The following is a 20,312-nucleotide window of genomic DNA, read 5'->3' on the forward strand; positions in this document are numbered from 1 at the left end:
AAGCGTCCTGGGGTGAGAACTCGGGCTCAGTGGCCGACAAGGGACGAGCTGCTGAAGGCCGGGGCCCCTGACAAACTTTGCTGCCCTCCCTCCGCCCCTCTGCTCCAGCTGCTCCTGCCTCTGTGACTAAAGCTCACCCCACCCATCCCATTACACAATGCTTATCTGAGACGATCTCAGGCCCACGTCCACCAAAGGAAGCCCTGGCCTTAACAGTTAGGAAGGACTTTCCTGCATCGCTGGGGAGCGGGGATGGGGAAGTCCGCACTATGACACATGAGGTTTAAAATAGTGAACCCCGTTCCTCCCCCAGGCCCACACAGTGTTTACCAGGCATGTGTGGAAGTGGGACCTCCACCTGGAAAACCCCAGCCCCACCGCTGCCCTCCCACACCCTCATCCTGGAGGAAACCAGCCGGGAAAGGAGCATTCGTCTCCGGCCCGTCCGCCACCGCCCGGCGCCGGGGCAACCTGCGTGCTAGCTGGGTTACGTTTGGGGCTGTGATGTTTTCGATCAGAAAATGGAAATAGACTCTGTGATCAGTGAGTGGCTTCCTTCCCTCCCAGTCAGTACGCTGACATTCACGGAAGGCCTCGGCAGATTACAGATTTCACACACTTCACCTGGTGTGTAAAGTGATGCTTCCCCGGACCTCCACCGACCACGACTGGGGATGGCGTGGCCGGCACACCGAGCTCCCACGCGGGGCGGCGAGAGTGAGGGTTGCACCCGAAAAGGAAAGAGCGGGGAAACTGGCTGCTTTGGTAGAGAAACAAAGTGATTTGGTAAAGACGTACATATCTGCCCCTCCAAGGAGGTGGCGCAACAGAGAAAAGCGAGTCCTGCACGCTGGGCTAAGAGTGGCGCCCCCCAATTCCCAGGAAGGTCCGCGCGGGGAGGGGGCCCCTCGGAGCCTGAGCGTGCGCTGGCCACCAGGTCTCGCCTCCCTGCGCTCACCAGCGTCTCTGACGTCTGGAAAGCGGCACCTTGTCTGACCTTTCGCTGGGATGCTTTTAAAGAGTGAAACATCTATGACTAATTTCTTTACAATGATGCTTGGTCTTTTGTCTCTGTCCATCAGGAGCCTGAAAAGAGACCGACCGTCCCCGGTGTCTGCGTCAGGGGGCTCGCCTGGCCCAGTTTCCAGCCCTGAATGCAGAGCGCAGGCTGCTCAGCCAGGAGGCCGGGCGGCCGCAGGGGTGCCCCTGGGTGGGGCAGGAGCATCAGGCGGCCCAGGACCCACGTGCTCTTAGGCTGTGACTTCAGGCATGACGTGTGCTGTGCCAAAAGCTGAGGCCACTGTGTGAGCCACCGCACGCTGCCAGGAGGCCCAAAAGGCTCTTTTTGGCAACACGAGAGTCTCCCATATGCCACAGAGTCTCGGGTTGTCCAAGAACCTCCTTTCGCTTGTCCAAAGAGCCCAGTGATGCTAAAAGGCAAGGTGGGGGAGGTGGAATTAAAGAATGGCTGCCAGTTGTGGAGGGAACTGAGCTGGGTTTTTATTTCCTTCCAGCCCTTAGGAAGAGGCTGCCTGTCTCTTCCACGAAGCACTCGCTCCCATTCCGTGGATGCTGCCTCACTCTTGCCCCAACACCCCTGACTCTACGAGGTGGGTGTGATGGCTACGCCGTGCGACAGCTGAGGGTCCTGCGGCAGCTGTCCCTGGTCAAACAGCTCCTAAATGGAGGAGCAGGACTGAACCCCGGACCAGTCTGACTTAAGAATCCATACTTTTTGACTCAATAAAAAACACAAATAACACAGTTAAAATTTGGGCAAAGGACTGGAACAGACGTTTCTCCAAAGATGATATCCAAATGGCCAAGAAGCATGTGAAAGATGCCGGACATCACCAATCATTAGGGAAATGCAAATCAAAAGTACAACGAGATACACTTGTTAGGAGGCCACTATAAACACACACACACACACACACACACACACACACACACACACACACACACAGAAAGCAACACCTGTCAGTGAGGATGTGGAGAAACAAACTCTTGGGAGCCGTTGGTGGGAATGAGAATGGAAAACAGTACGGATGTTCCTCAAAAAATTAAAACTAGAATCACCATATTATCCATCAATTCCACTTCCAAAAGGTACATATCCCAAAGAACTGAAAAAAGGATCTCAGACAGATATCAGCACACCCATGTTCATTGCATCATTACTCACAACAGCCAGGAGGCGGAAGCAGCCTAACTATTTATTGACAGATGAATGGGTAAACAAAATGTAGTTTATACTTACAGTGGAATATTATTCACCTAGGAAAGGAGAGAAATCCCATCACATGCTACAACAACGATGAACTCTGAGGACATGATACAAGTGAAATAAGCCAGTCACAAAAAGACCAATACTGTGTGATTTGACTTATATGAGGAACCTAAAGTAGCCAAATTCACAGAAACAAAGTACAATGGTGGGTGCCAGGGTGAGGGGGAAGAGAGAATGCATTGTTACTGTTTAATGGGGACAGAATTTCAATTTTGCAAGATTAAAAAGTTCTGTAGACCAACTGTACCATGATGTGAATATACTTAACTGTACTGAACTAGTCACTTAAAAATGGTTACAATGGCCTGGCTGGTGTGGCTCAGTGGTTGAGCGCTGACCTATGAAGCAGGGGGTCACAGTTCGATTCTGGGTCAGGACACATGCCCGGGCTGCGGGTGGGCTCAATTCCCAGTTGGGGGCATGCGGGAGGCAAATGATCAATGATTCTCTCCCATTATTGATGTTTCTCTCTCTCCCTTCCTCTCTGAAATGAATAAAAATATTTTTTAAATGGTTAAGATGGTAAATTTTATGTTGTGTGTTTTTTACCATAATTAAAAATCTGTACTCTTAACCACAATGCTCTACACTGACTCTCGAGTCAATCATGCCTTTCTGAAATTACGTATAACCCTTTTCCCTCAAGTGTCCAGGAGCCGTTTGCAGGAACAGTCCTTCCAATGGGGGCTATGACTAGCACCGGCTCACTTCATTTCCCCTCCTAACATTCCAGGAAAACAAAGGGCCGCAGGCGGGAAGGAGGCAACAGGGCCCGTTTTTAAAATGCTGGCAACTCGGAAAAGGTGTGCGAGGAAAGAGTCTTGATGTAAATAAAGATCTGAGATTCCAGGATATCCTCCCAGAGGTCACACCAATTCAAAAACGAAATCAAAACATCCCCAAGCCGTCTCCCTGCCATCTGGACACGTGTCCCTCCCTGGTGTGTGAGGGCTTCCCAGGGCACGCACTTTGCCTTACTTAGGCCCATGCTGGCATTCGTTGTGCAATACTGCCCCCCGTGGAAGGAGACTGTTACTGCCAGCCCCATGTTACAGAGTCCTGGGGTGGGCAGCAGCAGGGGCACCCCTCAGCCCCCGGCCACCCCTCCCCTCCCCCAGGGCTCCTAATCAGGTGCCCTGCGTCCGCCATCGCCGGGAGCTGACCCTGAACACCATGCACAGTGCAGGTAACGGCTCACGTGGGTCTCAGTCTTCTCATCTGTGCAGTGAGGTGTGGGATTAAGAAACCCTTTTCTTTCTAACATGAAAACAGGCAAATAATCTAAGTTATCAACAACATCAAGGAGAATTTAGTGAGCTCCACAGACTCAGGGCCTCATATTAGGAAAATTCAATAGAAGTATTTAAGCAAACAGAAGAGCCTTTTTGTCTCAGACACAAACCAACACAGACATACAGGCCAGACTCCGGAGACAGAGCTGTACCATTCCGGAGCGAATGAGTAGTGAGAGGACGGTAGCGGGACCTGGCAGGGAGCGGCCACAGTTCACATTAACACGGTGCCCAGAGAAGGCAAAAGGCAGAGGCCCTCCACTGAGGGCACCAGGGGGCGACGACCCACATCGTTTTACCATTACAAACGGACACCATAGCTTCCCCTTTTTCATATCATTGATGTTACCTCTTCAGAAGCCATGAAACAGTTTACTTTCAGGAACCTTAAAATGACTTCGACCATGGAGCTTAAGCTTTAACACACTATCTGAATTTAGAAATAGAACCTATTGATTTAGATTAACCTATTGATTACAATTTCAAAACATGTTTTCAGTTGTAGGAGAAGAGCAATCAGAGAAGATGGGATGTGGTGTCTCACAAGCTGCCGGACATAGAGAAAAAGATTCCACAGGGTATTCTATTTCTTAACATAACTGTTCTAAAAAATAGATTCCCAAACTATTCTCTGAAACTAGAAAAATAATATACTGACATTTTGTTTCTGCTGGAACCAGAGAAATTTGGGCTCTCGACGAGCATGAGACAGTGAAGTCTCTGTGACACTGTCCAGGGTGGTGAGCGGGTGAGCGGGTGGCGAGGGGCCCTGGAGCACAGCTGTCTGCAGCGGAGGACACAGTGGTGGGAGGGCCAGGAACAAGGAAACCCCTCGAGGGAAGACCTCAAACTTTTGAGTTTCATTTCTGCACATTAAGGTCATCACCTTCTCAACTCAAACTGCTGGCCATGCCAAGTGTAACAATTCCATAGAAAAGAGGGGAAATTTTTCACCAAATGATCATCTGTAGTTTAAGCCCACCAGAGAGGAGTGATTTTACAATCGGGTCCATTTCCAATAAATCTGAATTCTTGCCACCATCAAGATGTGAGACAGAAAAGCATTTCCATTCTAACCTTCTATATGACTAATATATTTTAAATGTTCCTTAATTAAAAATTAATTTTTCCTACTATCAAAATGTCACATTATAAAACGGAAAGAGAGAAAAGGGGGAAAGATCAGCTATCACCACGCCTTCTCACAACTTCTACCAGAAAAGCACAATGTTCTCTTTGCATTTTTTCTCCCTGTGTACGTCTCCATGTATTTTTTTCATAGCTACAGGTGGCTAGTGGCTACTGCATTGGACAACACGGAGCTGGAGGCCGAGATAAGTAACCCCAAGCAAAGTAAGCAGCTCTCCACCAGGGGCAAACACAAACCCTTAAGGAACATCAGGAAGGGAGAGGCTGAGAGAAAGAAGAAATGGTGACATCCAACGTGGCGGAAGGGGGAAGGAGAGTCTGTCAGTGTTACAGAGCCCGTGGGTGGGGTGTGGAGGCGGAAGATGAGCAGGTTTCTGGGTGAAGAAAACCATCCACGCAAAGTCACGGCTGCATGAGGAACTGCACCCAGGGAGAGGCCACGCAACCCGCCCGGCAGTGCTGCAGCCCCTCGGCTCGCCACCCGCTCCACGCTCTCCTCCACTCTCACAGCTGAGGATGCATACAAGGTGGCCATGTGCTCAGCCAAAAACCAGTGTCCCCAGCCTCCCTTGCAGCTACGCGTGGCCGGGTGACGAGTTTCAGGTAACAAGCCAAGTGGAGCTCTACCAGGGATTTCTGCAACCGTTTTGCTCTCTTGGTTTAGAGGGGTCACCCGTTCCTCTTTTGCTTTCTTCTTTGTTCTGGCTGGAACCAGAGGGGAAGCTAAAGGTGGAGCAACTATCTTGTGACCACAGGGCATCTAAGATGACGAAACAGAAAAACAGAAGGGGCCTGGTGACATCACGGAGCCAGCCTTGCTCTACCATCGTCCAGACTGCTTGTTAAGGTAAGAAAAAGTAACCCCTCTTTGCTTATGCCAGTGTAGTGAGATTTCTGATGCTTTCAGCTACACACAGTCTCTAATGTCAAATTTAGTACCTGAAGGTGAGGGGCTGAAAAGTGTGGAATTGGCAGGGCAGAGGAAATTAGGCAATGAAAGGGAGGAGGAATCTCCAACAGATGAAAGGACACCTGGTGACTTTGTTGAATGTCAGTAAAACACCTGGCCTAACTATGTAGCCTACTGTACGTTGTGACTTACACCAGGCATGACTGAGACTATAGCGTTAGGGATGACGAAAGGAAACTTCTAGGAACCCTCAGGGGGTGACTATACCCTCGCCATCACCAGAACTGTCCTGAATTGAATGCTCTCGAGCTCATATACCTGGAAAGGAAATGAATAAGACTTCAGCTTTCTGTGGAAAACCTGTTTCACATTCTCTCAACTATAAAATGTATGGTTTGGTACTACAGTTATTTTCAAATTATATCAGACCATAATTACAGTGTTCCTACTTTGGTAAACGATGTTTAAAATCTCGTTAGTACTCATTCTGCAAATATGTTCATTTAAATGAAAGTGATAAAACAAAGTTACTGGGGGGGGGAAATCCATTTACAAAAAAAAAAAATCCATGCAGTTTAATGCATCCCTTGGCTTTATCTCAGAATTTTACAAAATCAAGAGCTCGCCGACAGTGCTGGCAGCTGTAACCCCGGGGCCGCTAGCTCAGGTCTGTGAGAATGCATGCCTATACCTCTGGGAGATATACGTGCTCTCATTTAAGTAAATAAATTTAACAGAAACCATTCAACTAGGAAAATTCAAGTCTTTATTTTTAATCACAATGACCAATAAATAATGCCCAAAATGTATGCTCTATCAGCAAGAGTGAACATTTAATTCTAGAATACTCCCAACATAAGTATTGTTCTTTCACTCTAACACAGTCTGTCTCCACACCAACCCAAATTTAAGCAAGTAGACCAGTCAAAACTCTTGGTAATTTATTCCTAAAGCGGTCAACAGTTGGTTACTGTGACTGAGAGATGGGTTTAGAGAGAACCAATCGTAGCGATGGGAACTAACCACGGTGGGAACCAGCTATGAGCACATCGGCACATCGGTCAGTATTTCTAGCCTCATCTCTAAAATAATGGAGTCGATGTGAGGGCTATCCTCTAACTGTGTGAAAGGGCAAGCACTAAATGCCGAATGCACAAGGCTAATTGCAACGGCTATTCTTGATATTAGACTAGTTTCACTGAAGTGAAAACAGAATTTGTTGGCTCTTTCACAATCTGCCGTAGAACACATTTCTCATTTTCAATCTGTTTATTTTACTAACAACTACTCAGGGGCTTTTTTATTTTTCAGAATAGGCTGCGCCCGGCCTACCCTCCCAACAGCTGCAGTTTGAAAAACTGAAAAGGACCCGCAAGGTGTGGTCTTCAAAACTGCAGCATCAGCAGCGCCTGGGAACGTGTGAGAAATGCAGATTCCCAGGCCCCACCAAGCACTCCACTCCCCATTCAGAAACCTTGGGGGTGAGGCCCAGCAATCTATGTTTCCCCAAGTTCTCCAAGGGACGGTGGGCATTCTCAGTTTGAGAACAATTGAAAAAAATGGAGCCCTGAGCCAGTGCCGCTGACCAGTGGCCCTGTGGCTGCCCCCTTGGGGTGGGGAGAGCGGTGGGAGCTCCTCGCCTCCCAGGCGCTCCCGGGGGCAACATGGAGTCCCCTGCACCCTCCCTTCTCGGCCTGGAGCAGGAGAAATATCAACAAGGCCAGCCAGCAGGGAGCCTGGTGCCGGGGGACCAAACCTCACCACCAATCCAACAAACCTTATGGTCAGAACCAGGTGACAACTCAAAGCCCCCAGAGAAGAAGGTTCCCACCAGCTCACCCTCAAAACCCTTTCTGAACACACTGCGCACCATAGTTTTATTCCTAGCTTTACCCAGTGGCCGGGTAAGTTTCTATTGAACGAGTACAAAAAAACGTTTTACAAAGTATCATACTTTAAAAAGATATTAGCTTGTAAGAACATGTAATAAATGACTTCTAACTGCAATGGGTATTTAATTTTAAGGCGTGCTTTAACATTTATGTAAAACACTGTGTAATATGAAAACTGAGAATGCTCGTGATCCGCCCTCAATGTGTTAATACGTGTGCGGGAAAGTTTGTAGCGGCTCTTCATAACCACCGACAGGGAGAAACACTCAAATGTCCACCAGCGGGTAAAAGAACAGCAAGATTCGTTTCAGGTCCACAGAGACAATGGGAGATCATACGGCCACAAAAAGGAACAAAGCACGGACACCTGCTACGGGATCGACCTTGAGAACACGCGCTAAGTGAGGGAAGCACATGCGGAGGATCACATGTTGCGTGAATCCATTTACACGAAATGTCCAGAATAGGCAACTCCGTAGAGGCAGAAAGATTAGCTAGCGGTTGCCTAGGGCTTTGGGGGGGAAGGGAGGAATGGAAACTGACATCTAGGAGTTTCTTTCTGGGAGGACAAAAATGTTTTAAAATTAGACTGTGGTGATGGTTGCACAACCCTATGAATATAGAAAAATGTACACTTAAATGGGCAAATTGTATAGGATGTGAATTTTACCTAAACAAAGCTGTGTTTTAAACTAGACAACACAAACTCTTCCTTCCAAGGACTCCCTCCTCAAAGCCAATCTAAGGTCCCTGGCCCCTGGCGTCCCTGGCACTTAAGTAAGCTGCAGTGAAGAAGGCCTGGCAGGGGGATGCAATATTTAAGGAGGCACCATTCTCAGGGCCATGTAAGTGCAGGGTCAGGACTTGCAGGACCCTGAAAGTAAGTACCTCCTTAAATTTTGTACTCAGGGTGCCTGCTTGCCTCATACAAGTCCTGCCCCCGATTTTGAGGGTGCTTCATGTCCACTGTCTACAGATTTCATCCCCCTGAGACTATTCAGACTACTTACAGCAATGCCTGCGATGAAACCTCTAGGTTTTGACTTTGAACTTTAACCTTGCCAGGGCCCAGTCACAGGCTCTGGGGTCAGCTTAGTCCTGAGGAGGAGGCCCCTGCCAGCAAGGCTGCTGGAAGCAAGGATTCACACCCCTTCTGACTCCGGGGCCTCCAGGTCCAAGCCCTCAGCCCTCAGCTCTCCCCACCAAGCACTGGCGGTTGAGATGGTGGATCACCGACAACCCTTACCTCCACCCTTTGCACCAAGTGTAAGGACTGACTGTAAACACTGATGGTTAACCAGGAAAGCTCAATCAATGCTAACTTACAATGTTACCAGGCACAAAAATAGCAAACTGAAGAGAAATCCTGCCATTTACTGTGGCTTCCCCAACATCTGTAATGATGTGTTAAGAAGCACAATAAAGGGGGGAAATCTGGTAGCTCCCAACTACAGAAGACCACAAACAGTCCGATTCCTGGCGTGCAATATTTTATCTCGGACCTGGTCTTTACCCACCACAGAAAAGCACAGTTACATGGAAAATAAATTAAGAACGATCTTAAAAAGTCATGTGTTTCTGGGCAACAGCAGACCATGTATTTTTCTCCTTTATTTTGCCCATCCCCTAAAACACTAGAAAAAATAAAGAACAACATCTCGATTTAGAAGGTAGCTTTCCATTCAATTAAGTTGCAAGTGAGCGAGGAAGAGACATACTGTAACAAAAATAAGATACAAACATAGGGGAGGAAAAAGAAGAAAAGACACTTTTCTGGGATTTTAAAGGAAGCAGGGCCATCAAGATACAGGGAGCAACACTGCCATCAAGTGGTGACTGTGTCGCAAGTCACCCTCTGATGTCTAAACTGGGGGTCTCAATCAGGCAACAATCAGAATCATTTGGCAGAGTTTAAAAAAGAAGAAAGATGCCCGGCCGGTGTGGCTCAGTGGTTGAGCGTCGACCTATGAACCAGGAGGTCAGAGTTCGATTCCGGGTCAGGGCACATGCCTGGGTTGTGGGCTCGATCCCCAGTAGGGGACGTGCAGGAGGCAGCTGATCAGTGATTCTCTCATCATTGATGTTTCTATCTCTCTTTCCCTCTCCCTTCCTCTCTAAAATCAATAAATATATACATAATTAAAAAAAAAAAAAAACAGAAAAGAAAGAATTCATGCCCAGGCCTTGTCCCTAACCAAATAACTCAGTGAGGCAGAGAACCAGAGGGCAGGTGCAGCTGCATTTTAAAAATCTACCACCTGACTTGGGTGCACAGTGGAAGTTGAGAACCCTGGATCAACACAAAAGGTGTCACTATGAGGCTTCAATTTCCCGGTAAAGTTTTACTTGGTGTTATCCTGCTTATATCGTCCACTAAAATTTCCCAGTGGCATAGAAACTCGTGAAAGTTTGGCTATGCATGACACCAGTCACTGTCAAAGAGCAGTGTCTGCATTTCCACAATAATATAAAAGTCATCGTACAGGTTCAGGCTGTGGTCCCGAGTTTTGCCGGGACCACTCACATCTACTATCTAACCCAACAGACTTGGCCTCATCACAAATTAGGCACAACACAAAGACCCTGAGAGCTTCAGTTCCCCTCGACTATTTGCTTATGCAGTGGGTTTCAAACCCGTAAATCTCATTTCTATCAGATGGGTTTTTCTTTTTTCTTTTAAGGAGACACGCAGAGCCTGAACACTTCTATCGCTGGTGAAATCTGTAAATGCACAATGTAACAGCCAATGCTGAAATGAAAAGTATTGGACGAGGACTAACATCGCTCCTTGGCTCAAAGAGGTAAATAAAAGGACCTCCCTCCAGCCCATTTATTTCTTAACAAAAAAGAATCTTTTGTATGATACACCAGGGGGAAAAACTGTGCAGTATTCCTACTAGCAAATATCTAGTCAGAAGTTGATTTGCAGCAATATTTTGGGGCCTGACAATTCAGAGCCCGCAGCTTGGAAAACAAACATCGCACACTCCGAGCCCTTGGTGCCACCCCAGGCACAGAGCATCCCCAGAAAACACACCGGCAGGAAAGAGGCAGGGCCCTGTGCTTGGTTTCACTGGGCACAGAATCAGATTTTTCTGTGTCCCTGTCACCAGGTGTTTTGTTGTTGTCGTTTTTACTGTATTTTCCCAACCAGACTAACTGCTGCTCCAGGCAGCACAAATCTTCGCAAAAATGTCCCCATGGCCCAGATTTATTTGAGTCCCTCATCTGTGACACGTGGTGGCTCCCTGGCTCACCCAGAGCGAGCCCAGCGGCAGAGAGGTGCCCAGAGGTGTCCGCACCAGGACGAGAAGGCCTGGGCTGGAGTTACCGTGGCCACTTATCCTAAGCCGTGGCTGCTCAGCGTGCACAGCATCACGGGGAGCCTGTTAGAAGTGGTGACCCTCTGACCACCCAGACCCACTGCGTCCCTGCCGGAAGCCAATTCCAGCATGTCGTAATTGCAAGAGTTTCATCAAAAGGTTGATGGAACTTGGGGACGCAACAAGGGCTGAGTCACATATGTAATCACCTGTTGGAATGGCTAAAGGCATTTCCCCCAAACCTGAATAGGACTGTTTGCTGCCAGACAGCTCAGGGCATCTTAATCTACATGTTATTGCCTCCTACTGGCCAAACACCTGAACAGCCATAGGCTATTCCCCAATCTGACAATGCTTCTGTACCATACCCTTTGATGTGTATCTCCACCTTACCTTAGGACAATTCGTGTTAATAAAAGGCAAGGGGTCCTAAGACAAGGATAACTTGGCTTCTTCAGCTAGGCTCCTCTGACCTCCAATGCCTTTCAAAATTACCTTCCATCTCTGGACTCCTACTTAATCTATGCACAGCCTTTCTCCAGATTGCTGAACCCTTCTAGATGCCAGATCAAGAACCCCGGCACATCCCAGGGTGCCCATGGGTCCAGCCGCTAAGGCAACATGCCTGGTGTGGGTCCAAGTGGCCCCGACCACAGTGGAAGATGCTGGCATTCCCTCACCTTAAACATGGGGAGCAGACAGTGACAGAGGGCGAAGGTGCCTGATTTGGGAGAAGAAAATTCACAGACAGATATTAGGAACTCATCCTCCCTCCCCTGCATCCTCCAATCCCAACGCTAACATGACTGAAGCCAAGTCCACAGGTTAAAATGCTCAGAAATGTATCGGTGCCAGGCCAACGGAAGACAGTGGATAGACGGAGCATACGCGCCCGACACAGACACCACAGGGGACCTCTGGCGGGAAGGAGGCCACCACAGGACACACACGCAGGGCCACCCCCAGGGGGTGACTCGGTCATCTCTGGTGGCAGCCCAGGCCTGAGTGCGGTTCAGAGCGTGAGCTCTGGGATGCGGACCCACGAGCTCATCCTGCCTCTGTCACCCGCTAGCCCTGTGGTTTGGGGACAGTGATGTAGGCCACTCCACCACTCAGGTCCTTCATCTGTAAACGGTGTAACAAAAATGCCAACCATCATAGAGCTGACTGGAAGTTAAAGGAAATAATTCATAGAAAGCACTTCCACAAATGAGGTCATAATAAGTGATTATTATAATCATGCCCACTTAGTCTTAAATGCTTTTATTCTCTCTCCCTCTCATACACAGAGCACCTACAATATAAAAAAAACATTCAGACAGCATATTTTAATTTCAGTAAGAGAGCAGAAGGGACAAGTGTCCAGAAAGAAACAGGACAATGAGGAGGGAGTTAGGAAATCACCATGAACAGTATTAAGTGTGTGAGAATCTGAGCAATTTACTCGCCTCCTTGAAAAGTCATAAAACCTGTGCAGACCGAGGAACCTGATGGTGAACTGCTGGAGTCTGTTTCAGGGGGTCAGTGCTGGGGAGAAAACTCAGGATAAGGAGACGGGAACGTCTGGTGGTGGGAGCGGGGATGGCCAGGCAGGTTTCTGAAAAGGTGATTTTAAGCAATGATCTGAGGCGAGTGAGGCAGGTAGTCATGGGCACACGGGCAGAAGAAGCCACGGCAGCAGCGCGTGTGGCGAGAGTGAGGGGCCCAGCAGGAGACCCGGTCAAGGAGAGGTGGGCGATGTATCAGGACTGGCCTCATGCACCCGGGCCGGCTCAGGACCCCTTCCTGGCAGTCGCTGAGGAGGCTGGGCATGAAGCATCGGTGATGATGACGGACTAGGATCGGCGGCCGCGGTACCTGCACATGGCCCTGTCGTGCTCGGCCCTTCCATCAATCACTTAAGGACACAGAAGGCCTGGCTCGTCAAGGTTACCCAGCTTTTACACACATCGGTCACCAGAATCACGCTTCAAAACCACCCCAACTGAACTGGCCAAACCAATGCTGCAACACTTCACCGGTGCCAACTGTTTGGGGGAAAGCTTTTTAGAAACCCTTTCTCAAGTGCAGCTAGAAATCAGTCCACTTTGTCAGTGAGTTCATGGCCAAAGGGACAACGTACTGTAGGAGTCAAGAATGGGAGATGGGCCTGGCCGGTGTGGGCCAGTGATTAGAGTGTCAGATTGGGCACTCAAGGGTCTCAGGTTCGATTCCCGGTCAAGGGCGGGAACCTGGGTTGCGGGTTCACTCCCCACCCCTTGTCAGGGCACATGTGAGAGGCAACCAATGGATGTGTCTCTCTCACATGGATGTTTCTCTCTCTCTCCCCCTACCTCCCTTCCACTCTCTCTGAAAAGCAATGGAAAAAGTATCCTCAGGTGAGAAAAATAAATAAATAAATAAATAAATACATAAATATATAATTTTAAAAAGAATGGGAGATAATTACCTAGAGCTGAGAGGGGTCATGGCGGGGCCCTGCCTTGAGAGAACAGGCCTTCGACAAGAGGAGTCCCTGGAGCAGCTCTAAAGGGAGCAGCTACTCCAGGACCCTCGCCACCTGAAGTCCGGGAAGTAGAAGGAAGCATGTGCACTCCGTGTGGCTGCAGAGACCGGGGCACCGAGGGCCGGGGACCTGGGGCAGCACCTGGCTCAGGCTAAGAAGGTGCGTTTGGCCCTGGCCGGTTTGGCTCAGTGGATAGAGCATCGGCCTGCGGACTGGAAGGTCCCGGGTTCGATTCTGGTCGAGGGTACATGCCCGGGTTGCAGGTTGGATCCCCAGTGGCGGGTGTGGAGGAGGAAGGCTATTAGTGATTCTATTTCAACATTGATGTTTCTCTCTCTCGTTCTCTCTCTCCCTTCCTCTCTGAAATCAATAAAAATACATTTTTTTAAAAAAAGAAGGTGTGTTTGAAAACTCAGGTCTGTCCTGGAATGGGACGGCTGCCTCACACAGTCGTCCAGGCGCTGGTACATTCCCGGCCGCTGAGCCAAGTGCACTGTCATGACAGGTATCCATTCAGATGCATTAGTGCCCCATCACACTTCCATCCCCAGCGATGCTGTGCTGGCCGCCACTTCCAAACTCCACTTCACGTGCTACTGCTGTTCTGCTGTTTCAGCCACAAATCACAGTTCAGTTCCCCCTCCTGGGCTTCCCTCAGTCCCTCCCCACACACTCCCAACTCTGTCCACACACACACACACCCCGCCCTCCCCCGCAACAGGGCACCAGGACCTGGGAGGAGGAGCCCCGGCAGCAGGGGGCCTCGCCACTGCGGCAGGGGAAGAGGAGGCGGGCATCCTGCTCAGGCTGGCCTGGCAGTGAGAGAAATCACAGCCCGAGCTGCTCGGCACAGTAGCTCCATGAGGGGCTCCCCCCCGCAGGAAGGGGCTGCAGAGGGGGGCTCCACGGCGCCCCCGTGAGGAGGGCTGAGGTAAGAGGCGCACAGGGCGGGGAGCATCACAGGGACTTCCACTGGGTGGGAGGTGACTTTATACTGAAAACATTCGCTTCACTGACTTTCTTTCTAATTTTATCCATTCTGAGAGCTGTTTTAAGAAATGGCATCCCTCTGTCTCAATCAGGATGGCGGGAGGCACACTCAGTCTGGGCCATAGGTAGGAAATGCAGACAGCTTGCTCCAGTGCCGGCTCCTGCGGTGAAAAGCAGGATTGGGGTGCAGTCACTCTGCTCTTGATTTGAGAAGAGGACCCTAAGTGAGCTCTACACTCCTTCCCTGCGTCACCTTCCTGACCACCTCAGACCCCCGCACGCTGGAGGACAGCTCTCTGCTCTGCTGCCAACGTGTGAGTGAGCTAGGGGCCCTGTCAGGTGGACGTCTGGGTACACGTCTGGGTACCATGTCCACCGAGGGGGATGGACAACACCAAGTGCTCCGTTCTCTGTTCCCTGGAGACCAGGGCTGTGGAGGGTCTGCTCAGTGCCCTGACTCTGGGGCAACCCCACATTCTCCCACCTCATTCACTCTGCCCAACTGTGTCGCCAGCCCAGAATTCACCAAAGATCCCTAGCAATTCATGTATCTACCTAATGAAAGCCTAAGCAACCGTTAGGGTGGAATGACCAGAAGGACCAGTCGCTATGATGTGCACTGACCACCAGGGGCAGACGCTTAACACAGGAGCTGCCCCCTAGTGGTCAGTGCACTCCCACAGGGGGAGCACCGCTCAGCCAGAAGCCGGGCTCACAGCTGGCGAGCGCAGCAGCAGTAGTGGGAGCCTCTCCCACCTCCCAGCAGCGCTAGGGAGCAATGAGCTGAGCAGTAAGGAACGAGCAGGTGGGCGGTAAGGAGCGAGGGTCCCGGACTGCAAGGGGGATGTCCAACTGCCAGCAGTCAGACATCCCCCAAGGGGTCCCGGACTGAGAGAGGTCGCAGGCCGGGCTGAGAGACGCCCCCAGTGCACAAATTTCGTGCACCAGACCGCTAGTCATAAATAAGGATATAACTTGGAGTTAAATATCCTTCTCTTACAATATCCCCAACTACACTATTAAAAAGACAAACTCCCCAAAAAGAGAGTGTGGACACAAATTGGGGTGCTCTTCCTCCTTCCTGAGCCTAGTGCTCCCACCCACTACGGTGACAGAGGTCATGCTCTCTCACCCGCCCACAGTGCATGCCACTGGCCGTTTCATGCCGGGTTCTCCAGAGAAGCAGACGTTTGCCAGCACTGACCAAGCTTCTGGCTCAGATCCTCAGACCCCGACTGGGAGATGCCAGTGCCCGAAACTCGCCACACTTCCACACACTCAGGAAAAGAGGGGCACGGGGTGGGGCCTGCAGAAGCCACCAGCCATTCCTGAGGCCAGAGCTGCCGACCAGGAGAGGCCCCCACGCTGCATGGGTTACGAGCACAGCATTTTCTACAGTCATCTCCCCAGTGGGCTTGGCTTAGAAGTTTAAAAAGGAGGGAGCTGGGTCACACAGTCTAGGCCATTGTTTTCTCCAACATGAAAATGAAACCTTTACAACTATACTTTCTAAGTTGATACAAATTGAAACAACTCAATTTACTGAAGAAAAAAACACAACAACACATTTTCATCTCACTGAATTTATAAACCCGGTCTTACCAGTGTTCCCTTACATGGCTCCTGCTGAGGAACAACGGTGCTGGCGTACAGGACGCCTAACACCAGAGCTCCAAGCTCAGTAAAGGGAACCAAAACAACACTACCATTTACATTTGACATGTCTGGGCTTTCAAAGTACCTCCACCTGTGTGATTTAATGTAATTCCATGAGATAGGAAAAGCCCACATTGCTATAACTGTTTTACGACTAAAAGAACTAAGTGTAAGTGAAGTTATATGATTTACGTCACAGAACTAGCTAAGTCCAAATCAGGCTCTTGTTTAATTTGTCAGAGTATTAATTTTCAAAAAATTAAATGTTAGTGAGAACTCTGGGGGAAAAGGGGGAGGGAGGGAAGAAGGGTGGAGGGTGAGGAGAGCGAGGGCAGAGGGGAGGGGGAGGGGCCCTCCAACAGTGCCACTTTCCAAAAGGCAGGTGCATGGAACCTGGTCTGAAAACTCTCGGATTAGCCTCCTCAGAGACACGCAGACGTGTGTCAAGGGACAAGAGTGAATCCACACTAGAAACAATCTGAGGAACTTGAGCAATATTTGGGCGTCTACTTTTTTAGTTTGCATTTTTTAAGAAAAACATGGTTTTTGATTAAAGAAAGTAAACACTGTTGAAAGTTTGTGATAACACTGTGCAGGAAAAAAAATCTTGATTTTAGTCAAAAGAACTGTATTTAAGTTCATTTTTTACAATACAGCTGGACACAAGGCGGCCCGAAGGCAGATTCAGCACATTCTCCATTTCCTCAGGGCACAGGAAGGACGGGAGGACACCAGAGAGCCCTCCCATGACACGACTGAGGGACAGCAACTGGCCGCACACGGAGCGTGACCACAGCACTGGGATCCGGGTCTCTAAAGCCACCCCCTGAGGTGGTGTGCAAACCTACACTAGATCGCAGAGGGAATGCAGGCAAGCTTGGGGACACAGTGAGGAGGGAAGGCGGGAAGTGGGGGTGACAGGCTGAGCCTCTAACACTACGAGGGGCAGGGTGGGGAGCAAGCACAGAAGGTAGGCAGAGGTGCCGTGTTTGGTTTTTTTTTAATCCTCACCTGACATTGATCTTTAGAGAGAGTGGAGGGAGAGGGGGGAGAGAGAGAGAGAGAGAGAGAGAGAAGTATCTATGCAAGAGAGACACATTGATTGTTTGCCTTCCACATGTGCCCCGACAACCCAGGTACTGCCCTTGACGGGAATCGAACCTGCGAGCCTTCAGTCCAGGGGCCGACGCTCTATCCACTGAGCCAAACCGGCCAGGGCAGAGGGGCCACCAAGGTGTTGGCAGCTGCTGCGAGGACCTCTGAAAACAGCGATAAGCATTGTATCTGGGCTTCTCACCCAGGGAGCTCTGAAACCAGGGGAGATTCCGACTGGAAATCCCATGTCAGCTCTTCGCCCACCGATGCCCTTTTGCTGCAGGAAGAACTCAGGCCAGAACCTAGCAGCTGTCTGTCAGGGGCGGGCTCACCTTCGTATCTGCTGGGCGAATCACTCGCTTTCTGCGGGGTCGCCACGCGGAGGAATATCTGCTGCCTCCACGAGTGTCTCCGCGTCTTCACAGGGGTCCCACTGGGGTCACCGAGATGGTGGGCTTTGGAGTCGAAGTCCCTAAAATGACATGACAATTGATTTATGACTGGTGAGGAGATAGAAACAGGTATTTTAGCTTAAGTTTTTGTTTTTTTAAACAACGCATTATAATATCAATTATCTTTGCATAAGGAAATATAATTCGATCATTGCAGAAGTCCAGCACAGAGTGGGCCATCACTCCGGCAGCGCTGCTTTCTTACAGGAGGCTCTGCATAAAAAGGGTGAGAGTACATGCCCCTCATTTATTTCCATAGTAAAAGGTATTTAGAAATATGCTCCACGCATCCTTAGCTTCCAGTTGGGCCTCTCTGGGCGCCACTTCATTATGCAGAGGAACTGCCTAGAGGGGGCACTGTCACCAGGGCCACACTCCTCCCTGGTCTGGCTGTGGGAGTATTTTCTCAGCACAGGCCTGCGTCTCCACAGGTCACCACACAAAATACAAAAGTTAAATTACATAGAACCGCCAAGGTAGTAATTACTCGGTCACTTGCTGATGACTACTGATTTAACATTTGCATTTTTAAAACTACAAAACACAGTACATTTATCAATATACATAAATAACATCGAGTCATTAATGTGCTTCCTATTCGCAGGACAACTTGGGGAAGGAAGCCCTTATAATTTACACCTGAGTGTGTGTACATATACAGAGGTGGGCAAAAGCAGGCTTACCTTTGCTCATATGGAAAATAATACAATAATTAATAAATAATCATACAAAATAAACTCTGTGTTTCGTGCATCCTCAACTGTAAACCTACTTTTGCCCACCCTGTGTACATACGCACAACTAAGCAATCACCGGCACCTACAGATCGGACACCCAGCCACACGCTCACTACCCACAGCACCAATGTCACTTAGAGAACTGGTTAAGACCTGCTTTACTCTTCTGAAAACAACAGCATATTAATAAACGAATCCTCGTCAAAATCAGAAGAGGCTGACAGTACATTTTTTAAATGGCATTCAGTAAGAAAAAAGTACAAGAAAGAAGATACAATAAGTTTAGCTAAAATGACTTTTTAAATGGCAAAAGAACAGCTGAAAATCCCTGTATGTCTAACAGTTCAACTCTCTACCCAGGCTTGAAACATCTAAAGGAAACCCTACCTTTTTGTGCTCATAAAGTCAGAGGTGTTATTTTCATCTACAGGAGCCAGAAATTTTAGGAAATTTGGCACAGAGGAAGAAGAGTGGAGTTTTCTCCGCAGGGCATTGCGGTAGGAGATGCTGAGAGTTCGGTTGAAAACAGAGTTTAGGATAAAGAAATACAAACATACAAAGTATAAAACACCAGCTTCAAAATTAAAGCAACATTTTAGTTCTAATGCTAAGAGAAAGTAAACCAGGTGGGAAATTAAAAATAGTTTACAAGTGAGATTTAACTTGAATTTTTCAGTTAATAAAATTCCATTTTAAGTGAATGGAACCAATGAGTTAATTTAAAAGCGTCAGTCCATTTAGTTATGCGAGATGAATAAACTCAGAGAGCTGCCATGCAACACGGTGCTTAGGGTTAACAATACGGTGTGGGACCCTTTAAACCCTTGTTAAGAGTGCCGATCTCCTGATAAGCACTCTTACCAGAATAAAGGAAAATCAAAACAACCAAAAAAAATCAGTCCATCTTCCAAAGTGACTCTTTCTTTCAAACTGGAAAAATTAATGAGGGCATTTCTGATGTGGCACAAACTGCGGTGTCTAAGGTCAAACACGTGTTGTTAACGTGTGTGTGTGTGTGTGTGTGTTGTGTGTGTGTGTGTATTGGGGCAGGGGAATGTGACAGTAAGTATATACAAATGGCTTGCCATTAAGACCTTTCTGAGGAAATTAAAATTTGGGGGGAAATTTAATTTTGAGAAAATTAATCAATAGTAAAATTAAGTCAGTTCGAATGATAGACTGAAAATAATAAAACCACACACACACACTCGTGGCCCAGATCCCCTCCATGCAGCACATCCTCTCTGTGCGAACCTCCCGGGAAGACAAACGACACTGAACTTGCCATGCGAGTGTGCTCACCTCTTAGGCACGGCATTCCCACTTTGTTCTCCACTCGGGCTATGTTTTAGGTGCTTAAAAAAATTTGGTGAGGAGGCGGAGGGGTTAAGACGAGGTGGAGGAGCAGGAACTGAAGGACCTGAGCAACTTTTAGACTCGCCAACAGGTGGATGATTCCCACTAGATAGCAAGTAGAGAGAAAGCACCGGGGTTTAGAGGCAGAGGGGGGCCAGGAGGGCACGAGAGTGCGGGCAGGAGGTCGGTGTCTCACTTCGCTTCTGCATCCCGACTCTCGTTGGCAAAGGTAGTTTTTAGCAAAACAAAGAGTATTGTGAAAGGTCATTCCTGATCATTTCCCACATATCTCCACAAGTTCCAATAGTACTGTTTCCTCTATCCCCTTTTTAGGAACTGACAGGAAAAAAATTTCAATTGAAACAAAAGCGAAGAAAAGCAAACCAAATTCCAGAGTTTTAAAAATACATCTCTCTTGAAAATGAACAATAACTTGCCTTGAATGTCAATGTCTCATTTCCTGGACATAAACAAGAAGAGTTCCTATGGGGTGCGGAAGTGCAATAGGTAGGGGAGAGAGGGGGAGAGGAGGGGAGGGAGGAGGAGGTGGCAGAGAGCGGGGACATTTCCCCCTCCCCGCTTCCCTCTCAGCCCCTATGTCCGGCATGACCCATTAGGAAGCTGCATTCTCAGGGGAGAAGGGGAATGCCCTGTCAGGGACACT

At 48.9% G+C, this 20,312-nt stretch overlaps 1 protein-coding gene and 1 long non-coding RNA gene across 3 annotated transcripts in view; one reads left to right on the forward strand and one right to left on the reverse strand.

Moving 5' to 3' along the window:
* Window positions 1-20,312, reverse strand: part of TBC1D1 (TBC1 domain family member 1) — a 220,581-nt gene that overhangs the window by 53,744 nt on the left and 146,525 nt on the right. For both annotated transcript variants that reach the window (XM_008140210.3, XM_054729566.1), the window contains one exon: window positions 17,436-17,575. In XM_008140210.3, the coding sequence (XP_008138432.2) occupies window positions 17,436-17,575 (140 nt within the window). The remainder of the gene's footprint in view (window positions 1-17,435; window positions 17,576-20,312) is intronic.
* On the forward strand, window positions 5,449-13,255 carry LOC129152132 (uncharacterized). Its single transcript, XR_008558850.1, has 3 exons — window positions 5,449-5,578; window positions 10,215-10,334; window positions 13,214-13,255. It is a non-coding gene; the product is annotated as an uncharacterized LOC129152132 (long non-coding RNA).

The sequence above is a fragment of the Eptesicus fuscus genome, chromosome 2 (genome assembly GCF_027574615.1).
Source record: "Eptesicus fuscus isolate TK198812 chromosome 2, DD_ASM_mEF_20220401, whole genome shotgun sequence".
In the NCBI taxonomy this organism is placed as follows: domain Eukaryota; kingdom Metazoa; phylum Chordata; class Mammalia; order Chiroptera; family Vespertilionidae; genus Eptesicus; species Eptesicus fuscus.